This window comes from Myxocyprinus asiaticus, chromosome 4, assembly GCF_019703515.2.
Source record: "Myxocyprinus asiaticus isolate MX2 ecotype Aquarium Trade chromosome 4, UBuf_Myxa_2, whole genome shotgun sequence".
Taxonomy (NCBI): Eukaryota; Metazoa; Chordata; class Actinopteri; order Cypriniformes; family Catostomidae; genus Myxocyprinus; species Myxocyprinus asiaticus.
The window spans coordinates 11173240-11189353 of record NC_059347.1 but is presented as its reverse complement, the minus strand read 5'-3'; the positions used below and the strand labels follow the sequence as shown (position 1 = coordinate 11189353).

At 39.3% G+C, this 16114-nt stretch overlaps 1 protein-coding gene across 3 annotated transcripts in view; it reads right to left on the bottom strand.

Moving 5' to 3' along the window:
- LOC127433777 (integrin alpha-X-like) overlaps nucleotides 1–16114 on the bottom strand; it is a 45235-nt gene that overhangs the window by 3469 nt on the left and 25652 nt on the right. For all 3 annotated transcript variants that reach the window (XM_051685978.1, XM_051685969.1, XM_051685987.1), the window contains 13 exons: nucleotides 15357–15487; nucleotides 14191–14351; nucleotides 13885–14045; nucleotides 11753–11881; nucleotides 6912–6985; nucleotides 6665–6797; nucleotides 5131–5229; nucleotides 3887–3966; nucleotides 3678–3764; nucleotides 3486–3546; nucleotides 2510–2611; nucleotides 994–1062; nucleotides 101–208 (listed from right to left, as the gene is read on the bottom strand). In XM_051685978.1, coding sequence (XP_051541938.1) covers nucleotides 101–208; nucleotides 994–1062; nucleotides 2510–2611; nucleotides 3486–3546; nucleotides 3678–3764; nucleotides 3887–3966; nucleotides 5131–5229; nucleotides 6665–6797; nucleotides 6912–6985; nucleotides 11753–11881; nucleotides 13885–14045; nucleotides 14191–14351; nucleotides 15357–15487 — 1395 coding nt within the window. The remainder of the gene's footprint in view (nucleotides 1–100; nucleotides 209–993; nucleotides 1063–2509; nucleotides 2612–3485; nucleotides 3547–3677; nucleotides 3765–3886; nucleotides 3967–5130; nucleotides 5230–6664; nucleotides 6798–6911; nucleotides 6986–11752; nucleotides 11882–13884; nucleotides 14046–14190; nucleotides 14352–15356; nucleotides 15488–16114) is intronic.

The window sequence follows — 16114 nt, the reverse complement described above, 5'->3', positions numbered from 1 at the left end:
CAATGAAAAGTCAACAAAACTTGCCTTTCATATGAAAATCTAGAAAAGCAGCTATTTTAGAGACCATAAAGTGTGAGAGAAGTTAGAAATAATACTTTACCTGCTTTCCTGAACTGAAATTCCAAGTAAACATGAAGCTGATTGGCTGATCAGGAGTCAACAGGTTTATGGTGCATCCAATCAGATGACAGGTAGAAACATTACAAAGCTGTCCGAGAGAAAGTTACCATTGTAAGAAAACTTTGACAGTCAACTTGTGAGGTTAAAGGAATAGTTCAGCCAAATATGAAAATCCTGTAATTTACGCAAACATCATTGCTTCGTGAGTGTCTCATTATTGACATCAAACCTTATACAATTCTTCTTGATGTGCCATATTTTAATATACATGAATCTGAATGAGATTTCAGAGCTGCTGCAGAGGGAAAGATTATCAATAAACAACAACGTCAATTTCCATCTGTTCCTCTCACAAAGCAATCATATGACTTCAAAAGATTTGGACTATAGCACACATATTAGTCATAAAAACTACTTTTATGGAAATTTGATGGTGTATATGTAACCGGTCCTGCTTGACCTGCTCCGTGCGGGATTCGAACCGGCGTCTGATGGCATGGGAGCATGCGAGCATAACAGGAGTCTAAAGGCTACAGCCCTAGCGTCAGTTGCTAGTATGCCTCTTGAGGACAGGGGAGTGAGGTTTACACATACCGCACAGCTATCGTGGACCAGCTGGCTCCCGTTACACATACGCTAATTTTGGGGCTTTACAGTGTCTGTCCCAATTCACTTTCATTGTGTGATTAAAAACAGCAACCAGGACACTCTGCTAAACTAAACCATTAAAATGGCCCTTTTAAGTTCCACAGACGAAAGTAAGTCGTATAGGTTTAGAATGACACAAGGGTGAGTAAATAATGACAGAATGTTTTTTTTTTTTTTGGTGAATAATTCCCTTGAGGTTCCAAAGCTATAAAAAGCTGAGCTTACCTGTGTCAAATTGAAGCTTTTAGCATTTTTGGGGAGAACTTGCTTTTCACAGGTTGCACCAGTTCCATTCTGTATCACAAACACATGATATATATATACATACACACACACACAAGAAGGAAAAGAGGAAATGACAGTTGGCAGTGGTTTAGCACATTAAGTTTTACCCCTACTTCTGCTCTACACTAACATCTTTATTATATGTTTTAAGAGAGACTTTAACAAACACACACTATCATACTTTTTCTTGTGATACAATTTCCTTAACAGTACAGAGAGCACTGTGTCTCTACATGAAAACAAACTGATTTTTGCTTCTTTTTACTTTTGTTTACAATTGAAGGTCAAATGATTGAGGATTTCATCAAGCAGTCATATGCTACTTCATGTTTTTAAAATGTGTCCTGTCCCCTAAATTTAGTCAGATCTCATGTGATGTGACTGTACTATGACTGCTCATGGGTGAGGGTCACTTTAGGGGTAAGGGTCAATGTGATAAGGGTTCCGTTATTTGAACGTGGCTTACTTGGTTACTTGGCATAAACATGGGATATATACTGGAATTAGGGCTGTCGATTTGACACGTTAATTCAGTGCGATTAATTATATAACAAATTATTGCCATTTATCATGCCCCCAGACCGTAATAAGGAATGCTCAACTTAATATTTTACTAATCTCTGTCAACGGGGGGCAGTAAGCGCGACTCCAGCTGAACAGGCAACACGCAGCTGTAAAGACAACAAACCAAACTTACTGACAGCAAGATGAGGACATGTTCTCACAGCTGGATGGAACGCTAATCCGAATGCAGGGTTCTCGAGATGTTCTATTCTAAGTTTCAAACTTCATTTAACTTGACACAGTGGTCTAAAATCGCTGTGCTTCTGGCACGACACAACCAAAGTGAGACGCTCCAAAAGTGTCCGTCTGATGCATTTGTACATCGGTGTCCTTAGAAAAGCTCAGAAAGACTGACAAATTCAACTGTAAAATGGATGGCTGTGGACTGTAGGCCATTTATTGTCAATATATGGAAATAAACAATGTATTGCCTTCTTAAGCCACTTTTTGTAATGCTTTACTCATCTGCCACAATAATTTAATGTATTTTAATTATTATATTTATCATCTATTTTAATAAAAATAATTTAAATATAATTATACATTTTTTATCATAAATTAAATTATTTTTATTTGGGGGCCTTTCTCAGCAAATTATGATATATGCGAATAATTCGAATGATTAATCAGCACATCATGTAATTAATTTGATTTAAAAAATGTAATCAGTTGACAGCACTAATTGGAATAATTAGCCTTCTAGTGAAAAGATACCTTTATGTTGCTCTAACGACATAGCTGAATATACTTTACCCTTGCTTGGAAGAACAGCAAATCCCATGTTCAACCCAAAAACATTTCACTCTATCCAAGTAAGCAAAATTTGAAGAATGGTACCTAGCTCAATAATGCTTCCACATCAACTCCCATTAAGTAAATGTCACAAACTCACTATTTTAGGTAGAGTCAAGCTCAACGGAAACCCTAAACCCGTGTCCTCTGGCAATACAAAGGAAATATTCACAGGTACAGTCAACTGTCCAATGTTCTCCACCTAGTTTTATTATTAAGGTAGGGAACAGAGAAAAAACTGTTAGTTGTGTGAGAAATCGACAAATAATGTTAGTATAAACTTGAAGTCAACATGAAACAACACTTACAGACATAAAGGGATAGTTCACCCGAAAACTTTCTCTCATCATTTACTCACCCTCATGCCATTCCAGATGTGGATGGCTTACTTTCTTCTGCTGAACACAAAGAAATATTTTTAGACAAATATCTCAGCTCTGTTGGTCCTCACAATGCAAGTTAATGGTGGCCAAAATGTTAAAGCTCCAAAAAGCACATAAAGGCAGCATAAATGTAATCCATAAGACTCCAGTGGTTTAATCCATGTCTTCAGAAGCGATATGATGAGTTTGGATGAGAAACAGATCAATATTTAAGTTATTTTTTACTATAAATCTCCACTTTCACTTCTACATTTGTCTTCTTTTGTTTTTTGCCAATTCACATTCTTCTTGCATACTGCCACCTACTAGTTGGGGCTGGTCAAATGTGGAGATTTATAGTAAAAAAGGACTTAAATATTAATCTGTTTCTCACCCACACCTATCATATCACTTCAGAAGACATGGATTTAAACACTGGAGTCTTACTGATTACTTTTATGCTGCCTTTATGTACTTTTTAGAGCTTCAAAGTTCTGGTCACCATTCACTTGCATTGTCCTATTGTATATAGGACATACAGAGCTAACATATTCTTCTAAAAATGTTCATTTGTGTTCAGCAGAAGAAAGAAAGTCATACACATCTGGGATGGCATGAGGGTGAGTAAATGATGAGAATTTATTAGAAAGAAAATAAATAGGGTAAATTTGAATTTCAAGTTGATATAAAAAAAAAAAGGCACAAGTCCTTTACCGTATATATATGTTCAAGCTGTGTGCTATGAGGATATCTCACAAATCGAGTTGAGCCTCCACTGAAACATAAAGAATGAACATTAACACTGATACCATAAACAAGCAATTTCTTTCTTATTAACATTTCATTTACCTTCTACACCTACAGTATAGTAAATGTCTGAACTGAGAAAAGAAACTTGCCACTTACTCTCTCACCACAACATTAACAGGAAGTTTGGTGACCACGGACGTAGTTGCAAGATTGTCTTGCATTGTGTCATTGTTCTCATTTTTACTGGAATGGGAAGACAAATCACTGTTTAGATCTGACAAAAATTGACAGCCTATACTGTATTTCTTTATGTAGTGAAGTATACAGTATGGTTTGGTTTTAAATTTAAGGGGCTGGGTACTGACCTTTTGGCTAATGCATTCACAACCAAGAGCTTGTTTACAGCTACAGGTGTAGATACTGAGAAAGACATCATCAATGTGGTCTTAGAAAAGAAAAAAGAAAAGACAAATAGTAAGATACAAGATATGCACTTTTAACAATTTTTGTTTTTAAATTAAATACACATCACCTGATAAGTCAATTAACCCTTCGCTAAGCTGTGCCCTTGGTTACCATTGCTCGCTCTGTCAAGCTTTACAGAACTCCATATAGGAATACAAAATAACATTTTAAAGCAAATTTATCTGATGTTTTTAAATGGTCCCTTACCACACCCTCCGCAGATTTTGCACAATGTGTGGACTTTTCAGACGGTCCCTTACCCACTGTATGCTAAATTTACAAAGAATATCAAGGTTAAATTAACGATCTTTAACAATTTTGCCGTGACACCATTAGACTAACTTAAATACAAGACATATCATGTCCCCTATAGATTCGATATGGGACACATCAATTCATCTTTAAATTCGGGATGATCCTGTATAATTTACGGGATGGGTGGCAACCCTACTCCTCGCTGACGTGTCTGCTGATACATGTTCATTTGGGAATGAGGACTGACAATCCATAGTATGCTCTTCTCAATATTTATTTAAAGATTTTTTTTAAAACAAATAAAAAAACACTGCATGTATCCTCTCTAAGTACCTCGTGTCATTATTACAAGTGACCCAGCAACAACATTTTTTAGATTTTGTGGATCATTTCTATAAAATTCCGATCAGAACTACTCAAACACACATTACCCTTATAGACTTTCAATGGAAAAAAGCAAACGCTTGTCAGAGAAATGGCACACGGCAACAGTTGCTAAGATAGGATTGGTCAGAATGCTTTTAAGGCAGGGCTTAGCATAGTGTCAATTATAAACTAAATATTCAATAATATTGAATGATAATCATTAGGAAATTATGAAGAGCAAAACTCGCCACCAGCTTCACATCCGTTTCTAGGGCGTTGCCATGTGGTTGCTTAAAGGCCCAAATCAAAAGAGACCATCATCAAGTCTCTATGATATTCGGGTTTCTAGTAAGCCAACACGATTTGAGGTATCATTCATTTCTGCAGCAAAAACGGTGCGCTGAAGTTTAGTACTAAGCATTTGGGGTTTGCTGAAACCTTATTTATCAGCGGTTGCAATTTACTGTAAAGAAAGGCTTTGTGAAGTCACTGCTGATGAAGGCTCTTCTGGTGGTTTACCAACCTTCGCTCTCTGACGGAAAACTCTTGCAAGCCGGCATGTTGTGTGTGTGACGTTTGAGAGCTCCATCTGATTGGACACACACAACACTTGTCCACTAGACTGCAGCATGAGAAAGAACAAGACTTCATTTAGTATATTAGCAGCAGGTCAGATTGGGACACAGTAATTCAGTTTTAAAAAATCTTAAAGGGATAGTTTACCCAAAAATGAAAATTCTCTCATCATTTACTCACCCTCATGCCATCCCAGATGTGTATGACTTTCTTTCTTCTGCAGAACACAAATGTAGATATTTAGAAGAATATTTCAGCTCTGTAGGTGTAAGTGAATGGTGGCCAGAAATTTGAAGCTCCAAAAAGCACATAGAGGCAGCATGGTTTAATCTGATGTTATTGATTTTGAGTGAGAACAGAACCAAGTATAGCACCTTGCCATTGCAGTCTCTAGGCACAATCATGATTTCAAGCTCGATTACACTTCCTAGTGCTTGACGCATGCGCAGAACGCTATCAAGCTTGAAATCATAATCGCCAAGGAGACTGCTGATGTCAAGATTTATAGTTAAAAAGGAGATATATTTTGGTCTGTTCTCACCCAAAACCGATTAGATCGCTTCAGACAACATTGATTAAACCACTTGAGTCTTATGGATTACTTTTATGCTAGCTTTATGTGCTTTTTGGAGCTTCAAATTTCTGGCCACCATTCACTTCCATTGTATGGACCTACAGAGCTGAGATACTAGTCTAAAAATCTTAATTTGTATTCTGAAGAAGAAAGTCCTACAAATCTGAGATTTGTGAGTGAGTGAGAGAGATCATTTTCATTTTTGGGTGAACTATCCATTTAAGAGAGACAAAAATAAAAAGTGAAAGTGAAAGAAAGCAAAGCTGCAAAAAAAGTTTCTGAGAGACCCCAAACAGACATCGGAATGAAGAGATTTCTTTTGAATTCTTTGTCAGTTTTTCTTTCAGTTACATCTTTAAATTCAGTTGTATTAATTAGTAACTCTTGATAGGAAATAAGATACAGCGGTAGGAGTGAGTTCTCCTCAGTACAGAATAGCATATGATACTACACTACCATGCATACTTATAATAGCATACTACAATACTAGTCTTTACCTTACTATACTATGGCAAACTGAATAAGAAAAAATTGAGGCGTTCAATAATCATTAGTGATTTTGTGGGATGCAGTTTTCCAAGTAAAGTTTTGGGTATTTCATGCATACAGAAATGTGACTGTACATATACTGCACAAATATGAGAAGTATGGTAGTATGCAATACTTCTCATTGAATACTTCTTAACTTACACTTACATTAATGTGTTTAATATGCCTTAAATAAAGGTCAACTAACATGCTTAAAGGTACTACTTTATGGTTAAATGGTTGGCTTGGATGTTGGTTCAGAAACCTTTTCTCTCCACTGGACTCTTTAAATCTGAAGAGGCTGTTTTAAGACACATGTCATTTTGTATCTTGTGTCTGTATATTAAACTGTGATAAATTGCTTTATGGAGGTTCTGACCGCTTTGACACGGGTGAAGGACAGGATGGTGGGATGATGAAGGAACAGTTCAGTGTCTGTGGAATCTTCTCCATTATTGGTCACCTCCACTGAGAGATTAACAGGGTAACCTGCAGTGCTCACGACTGTGTCACTGAAAAAGAGATAGAAGATAGTGTCATAACAAAAAATATTACACAGATGCATTTGAATTCATTACACTGCATGAAGAGCATGAGTCAAAGGTTAAATGAAATTGAACACAAACCTCACAAAAGAGAGAGAAACATTTAAATCCGATACGCACACATGATCTTCCCCACACACCTTCTCCAGAAGCACCTGGAAAACACACATTGAACATTGAGTGCATATTGTGCATTTTAGTAGTGTGCGGTCAGGCCCTTCAAACCCTTGACAAAAATAGGGTCAGAAAAGTTCATAAAAATGTATCAACCATTATAATCAGTGTTGCCAGTTTTGCAGCTGTAGAATAAAGGACACTCTCTTAAGTTGTTGGAGCTTTTTTTTTCACCCAAAAATGAAAATTCTCTCATCATTTACTCACCCTCATAACATCCCAGATGTGTGTGACTTTCTTTCTTCTGCTGAACACAAACGAAGATTTTTAGAAGAATATTTCAGCTCTGTAGGTCCATACAATGCAAGTGAATGGTGGCCAGAACTTTGAAGCTCCAAAATCTACATGCGGGCAACATAAAAGTACTCCAGATGACTCTGGTGGTTAAATCCATATCTTCTGAAGTGATATGATAGGTGTGGGTGAGAAACAGATATTAATATTTAAGATACAACATTTAAGTCCTTTTTCCTTGACTTTCACTTTCTCCTTCTTCCGTTTTTGGTGATTCACATTCTTTATGCATATTGCCCCCTATTGGGCAGGGAGGAGAATTTATGATAAAAAATTACTTAAATATTGATCTGTTTCTCACCCACACTTATCATATCACTTCTGAAGACATGGATTTAATCACTGGAGTCACATGGATTACTTTTATGTTCCCTTTATGTGGATTTTGGAGCTTCAAAATTTTGGCACCCATTCACTTGCATTGTATGGAGCTACAGAGCTGAGATATTCTTCTAAAAATCTTCATTTGTGTTCTGCCGGAGAAAGAAAATCATGCACATCTGGTATGACAGGAGGGTGAGTAAATCACAGAGAATTTTCATTTTTGGGTGAACTGTTGCTTTAAATGAACCATCTTGAACAAATCTGACATGACGCCATCTGACCAGCTTAAAATACAGGACAAATCGCATCCCATATTGATTTGATATGGTACTATTCATCTTTAAAAAATGGGACGATCCTGTATTTTACAGGACGGGTGACAACCCTAATTATAATATAAACTTTTAATAATTTTTTCTTTTTTAAATATAGTTAATATCAACAACGGCAGTAGTCGCTTGTGTGGACTTTTCAGACGGTCCCTTATCATACCCGCAACAGTATTAGGATGTTTTAACACAATGTGAGGACTTTTTAGACGGTCCCCTACCCACATTAGGCAAAATATATAACGAATATCAAGGATAAATTAATGATCTTGAAGGAATTTGCCGTGAAGCCATCTGACCAGCTTAAAATACGGGATGATCCTGTATATTACGGGACAGGTGGCAACCCTAATTATAATATAACCTTTTAATGAAACAAACCCAATTAAAATACTACACAGTTCAGTAATGACAATAAATGCATTATTTCAGTGTGGTTAGTTATATAAAAAATAATGTGTAAATTTTTTTAAACGCAATTAATCATGCCGTATGTAAATTCTGTCAGAAGGGGGCAGTCAGCACAGCCTCAACTGTACTATATATTCACAATAATATCACAGTGATTTTGCTGGGGATTTAAAATGAAGCAATATCATGAATATCGCTATGATAGCAGTATGCTTTTTATTCGGCCACTACATTTCCTAAAGAGTGCGTCATTAGAATAATTCCATGATACTTTTGAGCTGCACAATTATTAAAGGAATATTCTGGGTTCAATACAAGTTAAGCTCAATCAACTGGATTTGTGACAATGTTGATTACCACAAAAATTTATTTTGACCTGTCACATGACAGGCTCTTTTAAGAGGCCTCACGAGCATTGTGAAAGCACAGCGCTGCAGGTTTACACATTCACGCGATTCCAAACCTTTGTAAAAAGTTATTATGCAAATCTAAAAATGGGACGTGGTATCACAGAAAAGGAGGTGACAGCGTTTCACCAGATTTTTAAGTGAGAAACACTGCAGTAAAAAGGTGAAGTAAAAACGACAGTACTTTCAGCTTTCCACCAAAATAAAAAGCTACAGGCGAAGTGAATCCGACAAAAATATATTACTATTATATGAAACAAATGTAATCCTCATAATAATAATAATGACAATAATAATAACAATTCAATATTATATTGTATTATAACAAAATTCAACTTAGGGGTTAGGTGTTCATTCACAATTGTTTTTTTTTTTTTAACTAAAAATATAGGTAAGTAAATACTGCTTTTTAATACTGTATTGTTGTATTGGTGCATCTAAAGTTTCTTGTTATTATTTAGTGAAAAATATGGAAAGCATTATTTAAATTAATTATATATTTTTATGTCATGCATTAAACATTTTGAGGAAACTTAGCTACAATTGCTGTTTGGTTGAAATGATGGTTCCTCTGATTTAAAAAATAAATAAATAATGCCATTTCAGAACAAATACTTTAGAATAGAGATAAAAATATCAAGATATAATTTTTGCAGCCATATCGCCCAGCCGTAGATACAACCAAAGTGAGACGCTCCAACAGCAATTGTAAAGTGGATTGCTGTGGACTTTAGGCCAGTGATAGACTAAACAAACAATATATTGACTTCTAAAGACACTTTTTGTATTGACCATTCACTCATCTGCCCCAATAATATAATGTATTTGAGATCTGAATGTAGATGTTTATTTACAATATACATATATATATATATATATATATATATATATATATATATATATATATATATATATATATATATATATATATATAGGTGTGTGTGTGTGTGTGTGTGTGTGTGTGTATGTATATATAGTATTTTGATTATTAAATATTCAATCATCTTTATTATGGGGCCTTTCTCAGAAAATACTGATATATGTGACTAATTTGATTACTTAATTGTCATTTCATGCTGCTAATTTCATTCGTCCCAGAGCCGGCATTGCCAGCCTCGTCCGTCCCAAAGCCAGCGTTGTCAACTTTGGCCATCCGGAGAAGGAGAAGAAAAGTTTCTGTTCCCAAGTCTCTTCCCGTGTACACGACCATGGAGGTCGTTCCCAAGTCTCACCCCATGACCACAGAGGTCGTTCCTGAGTCGCCGCCCATGCCCATGACCACAGAGGTCGTTCCCGAGTCTCCGCCATGCCCACGACCACAGAGGTCGTTCCCGAGTCTCCGCCATGCCCACGACCACAGAGGTCGTTCCCGAGTCTCCGCCCATGCCCACGACCACAGAGGTCGTTCCAAAGTCTCCGCCCATGCCCACGACCACAGAGGTCATTCCCGAGTCTCCGCCCATGCCCACGACCACAGAGGTCGTTCCCGAGTCTCCGCCCATGCCCACGACCACAGAGGTCGTTCCCGAGTCTCCGCCCATGCCCACGACCACAGAGGTCATTCCTGAGTCTCCGCCCATGCCCACGACCACAGAGGTCGTTCCCGAGTCTCTGCCCATGCCCACGACTACAGAGGTTGTTCCCAAGTCTCATCCCATGAACACGACCGCGGAGGTAGTTTCCGAGTCTCTGCCCATTCCCATGACCACAGAGGTTGTTCCCGAGTCTCTGCCCATGCCCACAACTTCAGAGGTCGTTCCCAAGTCTCTTCCCATGTACACAACCACAGAGGTTGTTCATGAGTCTCTTCCCATGTTCGACCACGGAGGTCGTTTCCCATTCATACAGGACTCTTTGTCTTGAACCTCCCACGGCTCTGCCCCCAGAGTCTTCACGGCTCTGCCCCCAGAGTCTTCCACGGCCTCCCAGGCCTCCTGACCCTGTCTCGGCCCTGCGGCTGCCTCCCAGGCCTCCTGACCCTGTCTCGGCCCTGCGGCCGCCTCACAGGCCTCCTGACCCTGTCTCGGCCCTGCGGCCGCCTCACAGGCCTCCTGACCCTGTCTCGGCCCTGCAGCCACCTCACAGGCCTGCTGACCCTGTCTCGGCCCTGCGGCCACCTCCCAGGCCGCCTAATCCTGTCTCGGCCCTGCGGCCACCTCCCAGGCCGCCTGACCCTGTCTCGGCCCTGCGGCCACCTCCCAGGCCGCCTGACCCTGTCTCGACCCTGCGGCCGCCTCCCAGGACTCCTGACCCAGTCCCCACCTTGAGGTCATCTCCTTGGTCTCCTGGCGGTCCGCCTGATCTGCTCTGGTCTCCCCGGTCTCCTGGCCATCCACCTGATCTGCTCTGGTCTCCCTGGTCTCCTGGCTCTCCGCTTGATCTGCTCTGGTCTCCCTGGCCTCCTGGCCGCCTGCCTGATCTGCTCTGGTCTACTTGGTCCTCCAAGCCTGCAGCATCGCTCTGGCTCTCCATCCCTCCAGCTCTGCCTTGGTTTCAAACCTCCCTGACTTTGCCTTGTTCCTTGCTCCCCTTGCCCCTTGTGCCCCCTTGAACTGCCTGTTTACCCCTTGTGCCCCCCTGAACTACCTATTTTCCCCCACACTCCATGCACAATTTGTTATTGTTTTTTGGAGCGTCTGGAATCTGCTCCTTAAAAGAGGGGCTCTGTCACATATTCCCTGTTTTTGTGTTGACTTTTATGTTGAAATTCTTTAGTTCCTATTTCCTGTTAGTTTTTAGTACTTTTGTCATTTCATTTTATGATTGGTTTTCCCCTGATTGTTTTCCCCTGGTGTTCCTCATTTCCTTGTTTGCACATGTGTATTTAAGCCCTTGTTTCGCACTGTTTTATTAAAAAAACTCTCATAGCTTTCTGCCATACGAGCGGCTTACCAACAAATGACTGAGGCAAGACAATTTAAGATTGTGTAAAGCTGTCTGTCTGTCTATATACACACATATCTGCATGTACACACACACTGACCATCTCTGTGTATGTAGGGTGGCAGTCAGGGCTCAGCACTGGTCTCAGGCCTCCTGTTCCTGGAATCACTTCTCCTGTAAAATTCATCCTTATAGAGAGAGGAACCTCATGGTAGTCTGATATACATTCCTGTAGTGCAAATATACACAGCTCAATCAGACAGAGGAAATGTAACAGTATGCAAAAACTAAGGCCCCATTTACACCTTGCATTAACACGCATTAACATAATTTTATATCTAACTAGTACAGTTGAAGTCAGAAGTTTACATACACTTAGGTTTAAGTCATTAAAACTATTTTTTACCACTCCACAGATTTAATATTAGCAAACTATAGTTTTGTCAAGTCGTTTAGGACATCTACTTTGTGCATGACACAAGTAATTTTTCCAACAATTGTTTACAGCCAGATTGTTTCACTTTTAATTGATTATATCACAATTCCAGTGGGTCAGAATTTTACATACACTAAGTTAACTGTGCCTTTAAGAAACTTGGAAAATTCCAGAAAATGATGTCAAGAGACAATTAGCTTCTGATAGGAGGTGGTCTGAATTGGAGGTGTACCCATGGATGTATTTTAAGGCCTACCTTCAAACTCAGTTTCTCTTTGTTTGAAATCATGGGGAAATCAAAAGATATCAGCCAAGACCTCAGAAAAAAAATTGTGGACCTCCACATGTCTGGTTCATCCTTGGGAGCAATTTCCAAATGCCTGAAGGTACCACGTTCATCTGTACAAACAATAGTACGCAAGTATAAACACCATGGGACCACGCAGCCATCACACTGCTCAGGAAGGAGGTGCATTCTGTCTCCTAGAGATGAACGTAGTTTGGTGCGAAAAGTACAAATCAATCCCAGAATGACAGCAAAGCAACTTGTGAAGATGCTGGAGGAAACAGGTAGACAAGTATCTATATCCACAGTAAAATGAGTCCTATATCGACATAACCTGAAAGGCTGCTCAGCAAGGAAGAAGCCACTGCTCCAAAACCACCATAAAAAAGCCAGACTACAGTTTACAAGTGCACATGGGGACAAAGATTTTACTTTTTGGAGAAATGTCCTCTGGTTTGATGAAACAAAAATGGAACTGTTTGGGCATAATGACTATTGTCATGTTTGGAGGAAAAAGGGTAAGGCTTACAAGCCGAAGAACACCATCCCAACCGTGAAGCATGGGGGTGGCAGCATCATGTTGTAGGGGTGCTTTGCTGCAGGAGGGACTGGTGCACTTCACAAAATAGATGGCATCATGAGGAAGCCAAATTATGTGGATATATTGAAGCAACATCTCAAGACATCAGCCAGGAAGATAAAGCTCGTCGCAAATGGGCTTTCCAAATGGAAAATGACCCCAAGCATACCTCCAAAGTTGTGGCACAATGGCTTAAGTACAACAAAGTCAAGGTATTGGAGTGGCCATCACAAAGCCCTGACCTCAATCCGATAGAAAATTTGTGGGCAGAACTGAAAAAGCATGTGCGAGCAAGGAGGCCTACAAACCTGACACAGTTACACCAGTTCTGTCTGGAGTAATGGGCCAAAATTCCAGCAACTTATTGTGAGAACTTTGTGGAAGACTACCCAAAATGTTTGACCCAAGTTAAACAATATAAAGGCAATGATAACAAATACTAACAAAGTGTATGTAAACTTCTGACTTCAACTGTATATGGATATTCTTTAGCTGGAATGCATTTACACCTTGCAGTGCAAAATGAATAATGCTACTTACTTATTACATCAGAGGCTGTTGTAACTAAAAATTCTACCTCTTTTAGTGAATTTTAAAAACATTGATTGATTGACTTTACATCACTTTACATCACTTTAACAGTCAGGGTTTTTCATTCATTGAATATTTTTTGCCGGCCGCCAAAGCTAAATTTCGGGTTGCCGAAGCAAATTGAATGATATTCATTTCGCGTTTGGCGCTTAGTAAGTGCTAAATATGCTTCTCATCTGCAACGCGCAAGTAAAGTCTGGTCTCACATCTAAATGGCAAAGCTTTACTGATGTTTGTTGAGGCTATGTAAAAGTGTTCCTCCAAACCTGTTTTCCAAACTTGTACACACAATCTCATACATAAACACACACACACACACACACACACACAAATACTGACCGGGATGCTGATGGAGAGAGTAGTGCAGACAGGAGAAATGCTGGTGAGTTTGCTGCTGGGGGTCCAGATAAAGGAGGCTGACCTGGGGCCAAACAACAGCCTAGGGGTCCTGAGCTGAGAGTCCAGCTCCAGAGCCACTGATATCACAGCACTGAAAGGATCTGAAGAAAAACCCCCACAAATGCACGTTTGATTTCATAAATGATATTCAAGAATACAGATTGATCAATATTGGCATTTCTATGGAAAAATAAAATATTTACTATCAATTAGCATATTTTCTCTCAAGTTCTCAGTCTGACTCACCTTGTAAATTACCCTTGATAACCTCCTTTAAGGTGACACAAATGGTAAGTGTGGCAACAGGAGTGTTGAGGCCAAGGGCAGTGGAGCAATGGAAGAATTTCTGAGGAATGATTGGCGGGTCAACGGTGACGTTTATGGGCAAACACATGACCGGCTGAGTTCTGTTAAAATGTGATAAAAATGAATGCGATTATGGCTCACATCTTCTTAGCTAGACTTTAGGCAACTCTTGCTTCTGAGACTAACCACAGTCTCACATGGCACATCCACTGACTGTCTGAAGCACACTGCACACAAAAACTGCAATCATTTGCTAACAAGCTCCAATCAGCCTGCCTGACTGGAGTCAAGGTGCACAGGATTTATCAGTCAGCTGGGAAACAAAGTGGTGTTTCAAAGTACCTGACTGCTATGAGTACATTGTAATTTTGCATGGACAGAAATTCTGATCAAAAATTCCACACTCATTTTCAGCCTAATTCTTCTGTAATATCAGTTTAATGGGACAGTTCACCCAAAAAAGAAAATTCTCTTATCATTTTATGCATTGTAAAAATTGTAGAAATATTCTTCTAAAAATCTTTTTTTTTATGTGTTCTGCAGAAAATGAGGGTGAGTAAATTATATGAGAATTGTCATTATTGGGTAAACTATTCCTTTAACCATTTGTAGATCTTGCTGAGAAGACCAGCTTAACCAGCATGCAATTCCAAGTAAGCTGGTTAGTGCTTGTTTGGTGCTGGTCTAGCTAGTGGACCAGCATAGCCATGCTTTTCACCAACAAAACCTAGTAGAAACCTGGTGAAACTGGTTGAATGGCAAGGTCTTTCTGATGAAGCTGGAAAAGCTAGTTTAAAAGCCTTTTGGGGACACCAGCTCACCAGTCTCCCACATAAGCTGGTGACCAACAATGTTGCACCATTATCTAAATAAGCTACCATTTTTTTTGCTCATCATTCTACTACTGTGGAAAGCAACATCGATTTATTGACTTCAAATTTAACCTTCCCTCAACGTCATATAAAAACAAAACAAACTGTGGTTGGTTGCTTAACATGTTGATCAGAGAGTCTCTCTGCAAAGTGGACAAAACGTTGTCAATAATCAAAAGTGTGGCTCTGCAAGTCTACACAATCTAACATTATTGTACGAACAAGCACACTTGCCTGAGCACAATAACAGCACCTCTAGATCCCACCACTACATCAGTGAGAGAGTCAGCAGTCAGATCGCCAGCAGAGTGAACAGAGACTCCAAAAAACTGCAGTCCACTACCTACTGCTGATCCACTCACTCTCTACACATGAAAGAGAGAGAGAGACAGAAAAAAAGGGTTTTAAAACATGTTGGCTGGCTCAGGGTTCCCACATTTTGACAAATGAATTTCCATGACTTTTCCTAATTGTTTCTGATTACTTGATGAAAATTTGTAAAAATCATTCAAATTCAGACAGATTCACTAGTGAATCACTCCAATTTGACTAATTCATTGAATGACTGATTCATCGATAACTAGAAAAACGTACATTCATTATAGAAATGTCCATAACTTTTCTGTGACTTTCCAGACCTGGAAAAGTCCATTTAAAATTCCCTGACATTTCCATGTTTTCCATCACTTTGCGATCCCTTTTGGGTTCTGGTCTGAGGAAGTTCACCAGCTCTAACTAGCTCGACCAAGATGGTCTACCAGATCAATATGTGGCCCCACCTGCTTGTAACCCAGCTTATTGTACATTCATGATACCAGTTAATGACCATAAATGACCAGCTTGGAGCAGATAAAAACCATGTAAAACCAGTTACCATCATATGCTGGTTTTAGCTGGATTTTTCTGCAGAGCCATAAAAGAGCGAGAAACTTATCACTAGGGCTGTTGTTTTAACAAGTTAATTCAGTGTGATTAATTATACAAAAATAACG